The sequence below is a fragment of the Priapulus caudatus genome, unplaced genomic scaffold (genome assembly GCF_000485595.1).
Source record: "Priapulus caudatus unplaced genomic scaffold, Priapulus_caudatus-5.0.1 Scaffold314, whole genome shotgun sequence".
NCBI classification, from domain to species: Eukaryota; Metazoa; Priapulida; class Priapulimorpha; order Priapulimorphida; family Priapulidae; genus Priapulus; species Priapulus caudatus.
In genome coordinates this window covers 228,826-243,607 of record NW_014577375.1, presented here as the reverse complement: position 1 = coordinate 243,607, position 14,782 = coordinate 228,826, and the positions used below count along the sequence as shown (strand labels likewise).

Genomic DNA, 14,782 nt, shown 5'->3' with positions numbered 1-14,782 from the left:
TGCAGTTACATCAACGCAGTGTCACAAGCTTTGCAGTTACATCAACGCAGTGTCACAAGCTTTGCATTTACATCAACGGCTATCTTGACTGATTACCGTATTTTCCCTCTTTAGGATGCCGATCACAAGCCTTTACATAAACCTTGCATAATACTGCACTCACATCGTCACACGCTTATCACTACACCCCTGCATTTACATCAACGGCTATCTCGATTGATTACCGTATTTATCCATCATTAGCGTAGACAGTCTAGGGTAGCGGGCGGCTCGGTTTACCTTTTTACAACTCATTTGCCCTCATTAGGATGCCGCACCATCAGCTGCGAATGATAACAGCGGTGGCGAAGCTCTGAAGCGTCCGTTCCCCGGCAACGCCGAGTACGCACCGGACAGCATCCCTCAGCAACCGATCGCAGCAGCGACACCGCTGGATGCTGGCGAGGCGGCTCAGTCAGCTCAGCCGGAGGAGAGAGCGGAAGCGGCGGCGGAGGACTACATCGGCAGCGGCTGTCGCGTCACGCCCGCGGTCTCGGCGACGTTGGACTCGGACGACGAAGGTAGCATGGAGAGCAGGCAGCCGATGAGGTCGGCAGGAAACACGCGCAGAAGCGTATGCTCGCGAGTAGCGTAGATGCAAGGCTAGTTGGCACCGCGCCAAACACCAAGCGATCGTCGGCTTCCTATCGAGTGATGTCTTCCCCTGATATGCTCCATTTCCTGAACAGTGCAGATGTAGGTCTAGTTGGTACCGACTCTACCGCAGCTCAAAAGAGATCTGCCGCCTATAAAAATGATGTTTCCCCTGATATGCCTCCATTTCCTGAACAGTGCAGATGTAGCGTCTAGTTGGTACCGACTCTACCGCAGCTCAAAAGAGATCTGCCGCCTATAAAATGATGTCTTCCCCTGATATGCTCCATTTCCTGAACAGTGCAGATGTAGGTCTAGTTGGTACCGACTCTACCGCAGCTCAAAAGAGATCTGCCGCCTATAAAATGATGTCTTCCCCTGATATGCCTCCATTTCCTGAACAGTGCAGATGTAGGTCTAGTTGGTACCGACTCTACGCAGCTCAAAAGAGATCTGCCGCCTATAAAATGATGTTTCCCCTGATATTGCTCCATTTCCTGAACAGTGCAGATGTAGGTCTAGTCGGTACCGATTCTACCGCAGCTCACAAGAGGGCTGCCGCCTATAAAATGATGTCCTCCCCTGATATGCTCCATTACCTGAACAGTGCAGATGTAGGTCTAGTGGGTACCGACTCTACGCAGCTCAAAAGAGATCTGCCGCCTATAAAATGATGTCTTCCCCTGATATGCTCCATTTCCTGAACAGTGCAGATGTAGGTCTAGTTGGTACCGACTCTACCGCAGCTCAAAAGAGATCTGACCTGTATAAAATGATGTCTTCCCCTGATATGCTCCATTACCTGAACAGTGCAGATGTAGGTCTAGTTGGTACCGACTCTACCGCAGCCTCAAAAAGAGATCTGACCTGTATAAAATGATGTCTTCCCCTGATATGCTCCATTTCCTGAACAGTGCAGATGTAGGTCTAGTCGGTACCGATTCTACCGCAGCTCACAAGAGATCTGCCGCCTATAAAATGATGTCTTCCCCTGATATGCTAAATTTCTTAAACAGTGCAGATGGAGGTCTAGTTAATACTGACTCTACTCTAGCTCAAAAGAGATCTGCTCTGTATAAAATGATGTCTTCCCCTCGTATGCTCCATTACCTAAACAGTGCAGATGGAGGTCTAGTTGATACTGACTCTACTCTAGCTCAAAAGAGAATCTGCTCTGTATAAAATGATGTCTTCCCTCGTATGCTCCATTACCTAAACAGTGCAGATGGAGGTCTAGTTGATACTGACTCTACTCTAGCTCACAAGAGATCTGCTCTGTATAAAATGATGTCTTCCCCTGATATGCTCCATTACCTGAACAGTGCAGATGGAGGTCTAGTTGATACTGACTCTACTCTAGCTCACAAGAGATCTGCCCTGTATAAAATGATGTCTTCCCCTGATATGCTAAATTTCTTAAACAGTGCAGATGGAGGTCTAGTTGATACCGATTCTACTCTAGCTCAAAAGAGATCTGCCCTCTATAAAATGATGTCTTCCCCTGATATGCTCCATTACCTAAACAGTGCTGATGCAGGTCTGGTAGGCGATGATTCAATAGAAGCACAGAAGCAATTGCCGACACCGAATTTCTATCGCATGGCTTCGCCTTCCATGATCCACTACTTGAACACCGGTCATGTTGCACACCAAAAGCGTCTCGACCCAAAGTCCCCACACGTTCGCGCTGTGCCCTCTAGTCTTAGACTCATCACCTCGCGAGAGTTGGTTCAGTATTTAAGGACTCACGGCAGAGCGCTGTCCAAGGAGCACGGTGCAGCAGAACCAAGATCAGTCGAGTTGTAACTGTATCATGTTTCTCTGAAGACAAAGTCGGCTAAAGAGCACCCGTATCTTGTTCGAATTGTGCATCATGTTCTACATTTGGGATCTTATCAAAACAAAATTATCAAAATTATCAAAACTCAAGTTTTAGGCACAAGATGTTTTGTTGATTTTTTTAACGAGATGACATCAGTTGGTTTAGGCTAAGAGTTGAGATACGTGGTTGCTCGTGACCTGGAATTCCTTTTCAACGATGATTTATGGAACAATACTTAATGTTGCTATCTGTCAATTGGTTATGCAAACAAAATTTTGCTTCTGATTATTCAGTACGATCTTAGTGTTATATTAATATAAAACGCGCATTAGTTTCAGCTAGCTTTGCCGGTTTTGATCTCAGCTTTTATTGTCTTTATTGTGTTCAGTCAAGAGTCCATCTATTTTAGTCTGTAAAATATATTAAGTCTATTTCATCTAATTAAATCATTAAATAACTAATATCATTTTATGTAATGTAATAATTAATGTTAGAATACATAATTACAACAAATTACTGAACCTAATTACATATATATATTAACGTATAATACGTAAAATCCGTACGCCGCAATCACGGAAAACCACGACGCAGTGTGATGATATGTCAGTAACGGAAAAGGTGTTAGACTACAAAATACTACTGACGTCTATTGGCTTACATTTCAAGAATCTATGGAAATCTGTAGAAATCTTAATAACTTTTTATTGAATGATTTCCAGTTCTTGTGCTTGCATATTTTGTTGCTTCACAGCTTCTTTATGATGACTTATATGGTCTGATTGCTTGTGCATTCCTGGAAGCTTTACTCTAGCTGGGGTTGATTGATTAAAAGCTTATAGCAAGGAAGTGAGATCTTTGTTTGCCTTCTTGTCTGTTTGAAAATTAATGCTAATATGATCTGTAATAGCTATCCATTCCAATTTACATCACGCAAAGATATTCCCACATGAAGCGCTATAGAGTCATCAAGAGTCACCAATCACCGGAACAACATATAAGTTTGTACTTACAGGTGGTTTCCAATCGGAACAGGTTGAAATTCCTCAGCAAATAGTCATGCAATGTCAGGAATTGCAGGTTGAGTTTAGGCAATGCAAGGCACCCTACGAAACGAGAGGGAAATGGATATTACCAAAAATACATCACCATTACTAAAAACAAAAAACACTAATAATATACCACCTAACTAATGAGAATGGGGCCAATTTCGAAAATTCCCATCTACCGAAATTCACTGTCAAAAAGATACATTCTTGTGGCCATGTCCCAACCTCAAACTGTTGATCTTTAAAACTATGTGTTCACACGACAGTTTTCTATATTTTTGTTTACATACGTTATACGCATGTCTTTACAGAGTCAAATCACAGAATAATATGTTTCATTGCTTAAATGCCATATTACAAACTGAAAACTGTCAACATTCACAACAACTTCCAAGCAATGAGGCATACGACAGGTTTGGCATCTCAATGGCAAGCTGGATCTACTGTTATTGTCACATTGTAGAATAAGTATTGTTAGACATTTATACATTAGGCAAATGCCGGTTTGGGAACTACTGCCCATGACTTGGTAACCTAGGTAATATCAAAAATTGATCATCTGGAAAACTACAGTTGCATGAGTCACCAGACAATCTATTTTTGATATTACCTAGCTGTTTCGTACCATGCCCCAATGCACACACGACAGAACATAATACCAAGAGAAATTATTCCTACCCTCTCCGGAAAAGTACTCCGTGGGAACTATGTTTTCATCCCACAAGATTGCTTCTGTTGGGTAGAGGGGCATCTCATTGAGAGCCTCTAGCTGGGAGGGCCGTCTCTCATGCCTAGACACCTACAAACAACCACACCTGTTAACACCTGTATACAGCCACACCTGTAGACACCTACAAACACCCACACCTGTCAAAACCCTAGACACCTGTAAACAACCATACTCATAGACACCTGTAAACAACCATACTCCTAGACACCTGTAAACAACCATACTCATAGACACCTGTAAACAACCATACTCATAGACACCTGTAAACAACCATACCCGTAGACACCTGTAAACTATCATACTCGTAGACACATGCGTGTATGTAAACAGGTACAGCACGCTAACCCATCAGACGTCGCAATGCCTTGGCACCACCACTCCTCCCCCCTGCCCTCGCCCTCCGCCCTGCACAGCGCCACCTACCAGCAGCTCTATCGCATACGTCTCGCCCGGCGGCGCCCTCTCCCCCTGCACCCTCGCCCCTGCACAGCGCCACCTACCAGCAGCTCCTTCGCACACGTCTCGCCCTCGCCCCTGCACAGCGCCACCTACCAGCAGCTCCTTCGCACACGTCTCGCCCTCGCCCCTGTACAGCGCCACCTACCAGCAGCTCCTTCGCATACATCTCGCCCGGCGGCGCCCCCTCTCCCCCTGCGCCCTCGCCCCTGCACAGCGCCACCTACCAGCAACTCGAGCAGCAGCTCCTTCGCGTACGTCTCCGCCTCGCTCTCGCCGTCGCCCTCGCCGGCCACCAGGCGGAGCTGCGCGGCGATCTCCCGCAGCTGCCGCGCGTCGAGCGCGCCGAAATGCTCGAGCAGCTTCGCGCGATCATCGACGCTGGCGACGTTGGCGAGAGAGAATCGTCGCAACGCACCGTCGAAACGCCGGAAGGCGGCGGTCTGGAGCGAGCCGATGCGGCCGTAGTGCAGCTGCGTCATGTCGTGGTCGGTGAGGGCTTCGCCGGTTAGATCGTTGATCTCGAAGCCGGCGTAGAACTTGAGCATGTCAAGCAGCTGGAAAGGAAGGGGAGAAAGGATGAGAGAGAAAAAGAGAGAGAGAGGGGGGGAGGCAGGGTGCTGGAGGGCGGGTGGGTATGTGGTGGGTGTCGTCGCCGGTCAGTCAAGTGGCTATTGTTGTTGTTGTTATTGTTATCGTTGCTTTGCTTTGCTTATGGATAGTATATCTATTGTGTTGACAACGCTATTAATGTCAACAACAGATGTTACACGATTACATTTGCAACGTGAGATGTCACATGAGTATACAGAGAGCACAAGAAAGGCAAAACTCTCATATAGAATAATAGTCAGTGAAATTCCTCTCAGCAACTGACGCAAGGAACTTCGAACACGATCACCGAAATCACTCGAATCACTGCGAGAAACGAAGAATCGAAATGGACCCAAAATGGACCTTAATGGCTCATAGATTGCAAGTAAATTTTGGACAAGTAAAATCAAAATACGGACAGTAAAAATTGCTTCTTGTTGGCCGACAGGACAACCAGATCTGACAATAAGCGTCAAGGCCTTGGACTCACTCGTGCACGCGCGACCTGCCGAGCAACCTCCCCGTGCGCGCTCACTGCTCACCTGGTCAAACAAGTGGCCCTCCTCGCGCTTCTTCAGTCCGGACAGCTGGCATTGTGTGACGAGCTTGGCGTCATCTAGGAGAGTGTTGAAGAATCGGCGCGTGTGCAGCAACGCCTCCACGTCCACCGTCAGCTCGATGAAGCGTTCGCAGTAGCGCACGCGCACGCGTTCCACGGGCCCTGAACAACACAAGAACAACAATGTTGACATTAGAAAATTATAATGGATAGTAACCAAAAGGCTCAAGGCTTTTTCCCCTTATTATTATTGAATAATGTTATTAATTAAAACTAATATCCATAGTTTTATTTATATTTCCATATTTAGCTGAAAACTGTCACCGACTACAGTCCTATCTTACGACTACAAGTCCCACTTATCCTAAACCCACGAAATGCTCATGGATGGATTGCACGGCAGACTCCACGGTGTATGAACATGTATTCTTACGGCTGCGCCGGGCTAGATCAGATCCTAGGCATCTGCAAGCACCTATATGGCTCTATACTCCCTGCCTACCTTCTGCCGGTATCGAGCCGAGAACCTTGAGAAACTTCTGGATGATGCCGTGCAGAAATCGACGCTCAAACTTCTGGCAGTCGCGCGTTGCAGCGTCCGCCTTGTCGTCTCTCTTGCGCAGCGCAGTCCAGATCTTCCTCAGTCGCGGCATCGCCTTCAACTCTTGCTCCAGACGAGACTGCGCATAAGAGACTTTGGTTTACGATCCACTGAGGAGGGATAGACCTCAGTAAATTGAGCCTCCACTGAGGAGGTATAGACCTCAGTGAATTGAGCATCCACTGAGGTATAGACCTCAGTGAATTGAGCATCCACTGATGAGGTATAGACCTCCGTGAACTTAGCATCTACTGATGAGGTAGAGACCTCAGTGAACTTAGCATCAACTGAGGAAGGATACACCTTAGTGAATTGAGCATCCACTGAGGTGTAGACCAGAGTGAACTGAACATCCACTGAGGCGGGATAGACTGCTGAATTTAACATCCACTCAGGAGGGATAGACCCCCGTGAACTGAACATTAACTGAGGAGGGATAGAACCCACATGAACTGAGCATCCACTGAGGAGGTATAAACCTCAGTGAATTGAGCATCCACTGAGGAGGGATAGACCCCTGTGAAATTAGCATTCACTGAGGACGTATAGACCTCAGTGAACTGAACATCAACTGAGGAGGGATACACTCCCGTGAACTGAACATTAACTGAGGAGGGATACACTCCCGTGAACTGAACATTAACTGAGGAGGGATAGACCCCCGTGAACTGAACATCAACTGTGGAATAGAACCCCAGTGTAATTAGTAACCCTTGAGGGATAGAACCCCGTGTACTGAGCATCACACCCGCAATACTAAATGTTAATCAACTGAGCTGCTTAGGAATGTTCATGTGAACAGGGAGTACTGCATAGACAAAGTAAGGGGTTGTAACCTTTATTGAGTTAAAGTGCATAAGAAACAATTATATTGGATTTACAGGTTTGTCACTCAACATATATCAATACTTACTATGCCTACAGAAAGCAGACTACAAACTATACTAGCAACATAGGCTACAAACTATATTCGAAACATAGGCTACAAAAAAAAGCAAGACATTTACCGGCAATAGACACTCCCAAATCTGGATGGAGACAACCTTTTGTACTTCCTGTCTGATGATATCTACCTCCTGCGGATCAAAATGCATGTTACATGGAGTAAGTGAAGATAAGGGAGAATGACAGCAGAAGTGAGAGAAATCTCTGCTGTTCTGTCTGTGAAAATATTTTAAACACCTGTGCTTCCTGGTTATAATTTTTATGAATGCAATATTTAAAGTTGTTAAAAACAACTGGAAATCATATTGGATGAAATGCTTACCAGACTGTTGAAGCAATGATTAAGAAACAAGAGCAAATGTGTTTGCTCCACCAAGGTAATGCTGCTTTCATCGGCCAAACTTGCCTCCATCACCATACGAAACAATGGCCCAAAGTCGGGTTTTGCTTTGAAACACTGCAGGATATACACACATAATTTTAGACAAACCAAACTATGCTTGCACTTAGACACGATCGCTATCCATCTACATTATAAACGCTAAGTGAGTTTCACTGTTAAATATGTTGTTGTTTGTATATATTTTTCATGCTTTATTTACTATACTGCCATCTATCAAATCATGCCTTACCCCCCATGCTGGAACACGTTCCCTAAACTTCTCGTTCACCATGACAACGACCGACATCATATGTGCTTGGGTGGTTGTGTCGCTACTAAAGTTTGGCCACAAGTAGTTTTCTAGATATTGACTGAAAATCAAAAAAAGAGAAACCATTCTCATGCAGTCGTCGTACATTAGCATTTAGCATGTAAATTCTAATTTACAGACGTTTTTTTTTTACATGTGGAAATCAATAGGTGTGAAAGTTACATGATAAAATTCATTTGTTAAACATGTAGGTTTGTATTATAATAAACAGCATCAACATGTAACACGTTACACTCTAATTAAAATGCAGAACATCATTGAACAAACAACAATGGGTGCTTTATAGTCTTACCTGAACTCTAACAACATAATTCTTCTATTTGCAAACTTCGTTCCGATGATGTCTCTTGCATACACATCCTCAATTACCTAAAGTATATGAAGTGTGAGTATATCAACATGAAAGCTGCCAAATCAACTATTTACTATATTTTGGGTTAAATATATCGACAGACAAACTACTAGTAAAATAATTTAATGAGGTTTTTAATTATTAAGTAAATGACAATTGTTTTGAATGTAGCAAATCTACCTTAGGCTCAAATTCTGGTCTCCTTGATGGATCTCCTAACCAAAATTTACGAGCTACCTGAAAAATATTTTGTATAGTGTTAGTGTTCTAATTTATGAAATATATGTTGAATAGAAAATATAAATGACCTCATAGCTTTATGCTAGCCGCACACTATACGATTTTGCGCGGGCCGCAGTCGTAAGCCCTCGCACACTATACGACCCGCTCCCGATCTATTGGGAGGCCCCCGCACACTGTACGACTCAAAAGTCAGGGCTAACCATCGCGCTCTCGTGGCGTTCCAAGCGGATTTAGCGCGTATTAAGGGTCGGGAGTGTTTTCCCGCCATTTTTACTGAATGCGGTTCCCATGGCGCTGCTCTGTGATTGGTCAATTTTCTTCAGCGCTCAGCGGCGGGTCGGATGGCCACGGCCTAAAAATTTTTTTGTTACGAGAGCTCTTTTTAGATTTTGTATGAAAAAAGAGCTCTCATAATTTTTTTTACGGGAGCTATTTTAGGCTTGGCCAGAGCTACTTTTTCATAGCATGATTTTGTTAAAATTTTCATAATTTTGATGCACTGGCTTCATTCATCAACATTCAGCACTCAGCACCAGTATCAGACTATCAGTGTTAAGAAATCATCAACAAATTACATTCGATCACATTTTTTTTATCTCGTTTCACTCGACTAAGAAACCAATCACATTCTTATTCAATTTCATTCACACAGACAGACATGCACTACACAGTACACAGAGTCAGGTAACATGACAAAGACAGGAAATCAAGAACTATAATCATGGTAATGATGGTATGGTTATTTTCAAGTTTCTTTTTTTTATTTCATTTCTTTTCATCTTTCAACTTTCTTTTTACATCGACTGAGCAAGTTCAGAACTTCAGAGAGAGTTTTTAGTTACTTTGAGTATGTTAAAAGTACTGGAATCTCTAGGAATGCCGGGAGCTTCTGGGCAAGGTTTTACTTTCGTTTTTCTCCTCCCCAGTCCACGGTACCCCCATGCATAGATCAATGCTGCTGCACATCCGCAAAGTTACAAGTGCCTAGAATCTTTAAGTCTATACAGTTTACATTGCTTCTAGATATCTAACTGAATAAAAATAGTCCACTTTCTACGTTAAGAAAAGTGACGAATTCTGTTAACAGCTTTGATTACGTGCGTGTCAGGTGTCACTGGTCGTGCCCTCACTCCCCACGATAACCCCTGCGATATAAAAACTTATTGTTATGCGGTCATAAAAACACTGGGCTGCACTACATGCCCGCGATGCCGCAATCGATTTCTTAGATTGTCGCGAAATTTTGTTCGTGTGGCGAATCATGCGTTGAGAGAGTTCATGCCCTCGGCTCTAGATGTTTTGGATACCCTGTCTATGTTGAGGAACGAGTCGTATTATGCGCTCCCGTTTACAAGTCTGTCTAAACTGCCGTTGCGCTAACCGTAGTATTTCAGCGTAATATGAGGGGAAAAAGTGCCGACCGGGAGTTTCGTAGAGATGGTGGCCCGAGCAAAAACTTGGTGGGCTCGGGCCTCCGAGTCGGAACTAATTTTGAACGCTGCCTGCGGCACGGGAGCGATTTCTTCTTGTATCTTCCAAAATTTTCGCTCTTGTAATTGTTGTTACCAGAGCGCTTTGAAAGCTGACGGGAGCGAAATCGCTCGCCGCTCCCGTGTATTTTTTTCGCTGCCACGCACACTATCTGAGTCGCGTCGTAAGCCCTCGCACACTATACGACCCGCTCCGCTCCCGATTCAAAATTTGAATCGGCCCAAAATGACCTCCCGAGCCAAACTTAAGCCTCTCGATCCAAACGTAAGCCTCCCGATCGCGCTCGGGTCGTATAGTGTGCGGCTAGTATTAGCCACAGCAAATAGCAAATTCAATAATCACTAGATGTCACTGATGCTAATTTGATGATAAAGCAGTCACACAACACACTCCAGACGTTTACAGACATTACATTACAGATGTGTCTATAATACACTAATTAAATTTTCAATGTGCAAAGGTGCATGAACATGCATATCAAATAAAATGGTTATTAAAACGGCATGTTCTCACAGCAAAATGCATATATATAGATATGTACCTAAATTGTGACATTTGTTTAAATCACGTTATCTACATTACTTAAATGCAATCAGCAAACAAATATGGTGTTTTCTTTCCAGGAACTATTTGCGCTAGCATAGGCCTACTGTTAGCGTTCTCAGTCACATTGCTCTGTATCTGTATGCCGAAACTTTGTCCGGAGTTTCAAAATAGCATGAAAATAGTCAACTTTGGAGCACATTTCTAGCTCAATAAGAACAGTTCGTGATGTTTGCATGTACTGCAAGTATGCTCACAGTAGGCTTGTTTTTGTGAGGTTTATCCATTTTAAGTGTAGAGCGAGTTTACCACATACCTGTGTTAACACATCTTGCTGCATCTGCTCCACAGTCGGAGCCGGTCCCAACTTCTTTGGACCCATGTTGTCCAGTTATTGTCAACTTTATTTTTCAGGACTTTTGGGTTAGACAGCCTCCACTCGTTTCCTGAAGTTGATGCTGGTTAATTTTGGTGAGAGACTGTGCCCTGTAATTTATGTGGAAATACATATATAACTATAATGGAAATGTGTACGCTAATTGTTTGTAACACTAAAACCTTCCAATAAATAATTGTATGCAGATTGTGTCACACATGCAACCATTCCAGTTGCTCGCACATCAACTGTCATTCCCACAAAAATATACAACTATTAAAATCTGTTTGTTTACATCACATCTGATCATGTTGACACAGTTACTTGATAATGATAATGATATGTATACTTTGATATGGTAACTTGAATTAAGCAGTAGAGATGTTGTACCAATCGAGAACCACTACGTCACTCAATGAGATACACTTTTGTCTGGTGGTTGCCGATTTCAAGCAAATTGTCTCTATATATGTCGCTGCATTGACATTGTCATTGTTTGCTATTTTTATTTTTATAATTTATATACCAATTGCCATAACAGCATAAATTCATTATTTTTTTTATACTAGAGTAATCAGTAACGTGTTCTCTATTGGGCGAAACTATATTTCGCTATATGTTTCTCGATTGTGCAGTTATTTATGAAATAATTTCTTGAATATTGGTCTACCTTGTTTGGCTCATAGGGTCTATGTCCCCCAGGGTACTGCCGGAACGTACCCTGGGTACGGTCCGGTATACCGGAACGTACCCTGGTAACTATCTGATATGGTTAGGGTTAGGGTTAGAGTTATGGTTAGGGTTAGGGTTAGGGAGTAGGCGTAGGCGACTCCCTAGACTCGTTAGTGGAGTAGGCAAGGTACGGTCCGGCATATTAGATAGTACCAGCAGAGCATATAAAACCCGTTGATTTATATGCTCTGGTACCTGCAGGGTACGTTCCGGTATACCGGACCGTACCCAGTGTACGTTCCGGCAGTACCCTAGGGGACATCACAGGCACTTGGAACGTCTCAATAAAAATTAAAAAAAGTAAATAAACACGAAATGTACCAAAGTCTTAATGTTGCTCTACTCTATTTCGCCTATAATCACCTGTAAATGCTGGTAAAATGCTCATCTGCAACACACAAGCAGAGATACAAGTACACCGCACGCCCGCCCTGTGCTGCGTGCACAAACAACATGAATAAGAGAGTTCATATTCATGTATCTTATTCATATTCATATTCATATATCTTATTATATGTTATTCATCACTCTCGAGTCTTATTCATGTTGTTTGTGCACGCAGCACAGGGCGGGCGTGCGGTGTAATTGTATCTCTGCTTGTGTGTTGCAGATGAGCATTTGACCGGCATTTACAGGTGATTATAGGCGAAATAGAGTAGAGAAACATTAAGACTTTGGTACATTTTGTTTATTTACCTTCTTTTTTTTTTGAGACGTTCCACGTGCCTGTGGGGGGTACATAGACCCTCTCAGCATTACTAATACTAATACTAATAATACTTAATACTAAGGCCATGAGAATTGAGGTATGAGTTTACCGTCCGAGATACTTTGAAAAGTAAGGAGGCTTTTTTCATTTTTCATTTTTCATTATTCATTTAATATTTGTAGTTAACCCATTGTTCATGAAAATGCACGTTTCTTGCACATTTTTCGGGATCGGGCTGTAAGTCGATGTACTCAGGATACGTCAGCATGCTTTTGCGCCCTAAACCAAAACCAAACCCAAGGTCTCAAAGAGCCAGAGGGGGATCAGGACCCCAATGAAGGATGTAAATAGGCCCTATAGCGTTTTTGTATTAGTAATCACTAATGTATGTTTTAATCGCTCTGAATCAGTGAATGGACAACTTGGGTTTTAATGATTTAAAAATGAAAATAATGAAATACTTTTGAAATAATGAATATTTTCGGCGGTGGCTCTGACGGCATGCGGGCGGTGGACGGTAAACTCATACCTCAATTCTCATGGCCTAATAGTAATAGTAATACTATACTTACTAATAAATAATTACTAATACTAGTACTAGTACTACTGGCGCCGGGTCCACTCGTCCCATAGCAGTGTCGTCCCATTGACGAAGTCGGCCTATTACAGACTCGGCCGATACGGACTCGGCCCATAATATAATATATATATGTTAAACAGAATCATATATGATTTTAATTCAAATAAATACTATATATAGCAATAACATTATGTGTTGGTGTATGTATAATTTAGATTAGATTATATTACTATAATTATTGTATGACTATTATTACACGGGTTTTCCATTAATAATGGAAAGATGGCTGCGCCCTGTAGATATGGTTTTTGGTCTAGCTCTTGACTTGTTTTAATGTTTATTGAAACCGATTCGCACAGTGCCATTTTCAAAAACATCATACGTAGACTATTATTTCCATACAATAATGAAAATTATTGTATATATGTAATTCTAGAGTCTTGTATTGTTGCATTACAAATTTTCGTGACAGTTATAACTATATATTTTATTATTAACTTAATTAAGTTGCTAAGGCTTAAGGCTATATTATTTAGTTCATAACTACTCCAGTACTTTATTATCTGAAGCTAGCTGAACTAATTCTCCTTGCAGCGTACTTCTTTATCTGTAAAATGTTTCGTAGGCGTAGGCGTAAGATCGAATACACCTCCATGCACAGGCACTTGGGACAGAGTCAGTAAAAACTGGAAATAATATGAACACACATTCACAAATAGGCCCTACTACCGTACCTCTCAATTACAGTTCCACTGTTACGTCACTGTATATCAACTTTCCTTCATAAAAACCTATGTGAAGACTAACGCCGAACGCTCCCGCACTCGCCGCTACGAGTGTGCTGTGACGCTATGATAATATGTAGCCTGTCAGATCAAAACATGTCGTAGGACTCAATTCGGACATTATGAGTTAGTAGTACGTTTTATCAGAAAGACCATTCAATTCTGGTTATTTCGACACCAAGATCTTCTTCCTAGGTCACATGGTTCGGAAGTTATGAGCATTTGAGTAGTTGGAATCGGGCCGATTTTGGAAAACAAAGTTCAGAGTAATTAGGTCATAAAGTTAAAGTTTGTTTTCATTTGGCCTTCATTTGGACAAAAATCTGAAAAAATATCTTCCCATTGAGCTAGACACATGAATTTTTGCATGCACGTACCAGGCGTAATACGCTGTGGCTATATTTACGGAGACGTAAATACGTTTATTTTTTCTATATTTACGGATTTCCCATCATGCAAAGCGCCGCGGACAAGTGCCAAGTTGCCAACCATAATGCACTGCGAAACTGGAATAAATAAGTCAATAAGACACGTGACCACTATTAAATCACTACCGGTTCATTACCCTGTTAGGTTAGAGGATGTGACGCGTCATCGGCCGACCAATCGGAGTGCCCGCAGCTTGTGCACTAAAGCTGACACGATGTTTTGTGGCTGCATTATTTAGGCTGGCTATCGTGTGTGTCAATGACATCAGGAGTCTATCAAACATAGCAAACAACTAGCAAGGTTTGCCAGGGATTTCGGAAAGTTAAACATGACTTGGTCAGGGTTGAAAATACTTTTCTAACATCGGTGATCCTGCAGGATCACCGATGTTATAATATTGGTGATCCTGCAAACATTTTGGTGATCCTGCCGAAACGCAT

The 14,782-nt window shown here is 42.7% G+C and overlaps 1 protein-coding gene across 1 annotated transcript in view; it reads right to left on the bottom strand.

Moving 5' to 3' along the window:
- The window catches only part of LOC106808926 (intron-binding protein aquarius-like), a 54,786-nt gene that overhangs the window by 27,709 nt on the left and 12,295 nt on the right, over window positions 1–14,782 (bottom strand). Inside the window, 11 exon segments of the mRNA XM_014811847.1 lie at window positions 3,469–3,561; window positions 4,183–4,303; window positions 4,918–5,247; window positions 5,827–6,005; window positions 6,346–6,523; window positions 7,452–7,520; window positions 7,712–7,846; window positions 8,022–8,142; window positions 8,395–8,471; window positions 8,635–8,691; window positions 11,048–11,217. Coding sequence (XP_014667333.1) covers window positions 3,469–3,561; window positions 4,183–4,303; window positions 4,918–5,247; window positions 5,827–6,005; window positions 6,346–6,523; window positions 7,452–7,520; window positions 7,712–7,846; window positions 8,022–8,142; window positions 8,395–8,471; window positions 8,635–8,691; window positions 11,048–11,113 — 1,426 coding nt within the window. The 5' untranslated portion in view covers window positions 11,114–11,217.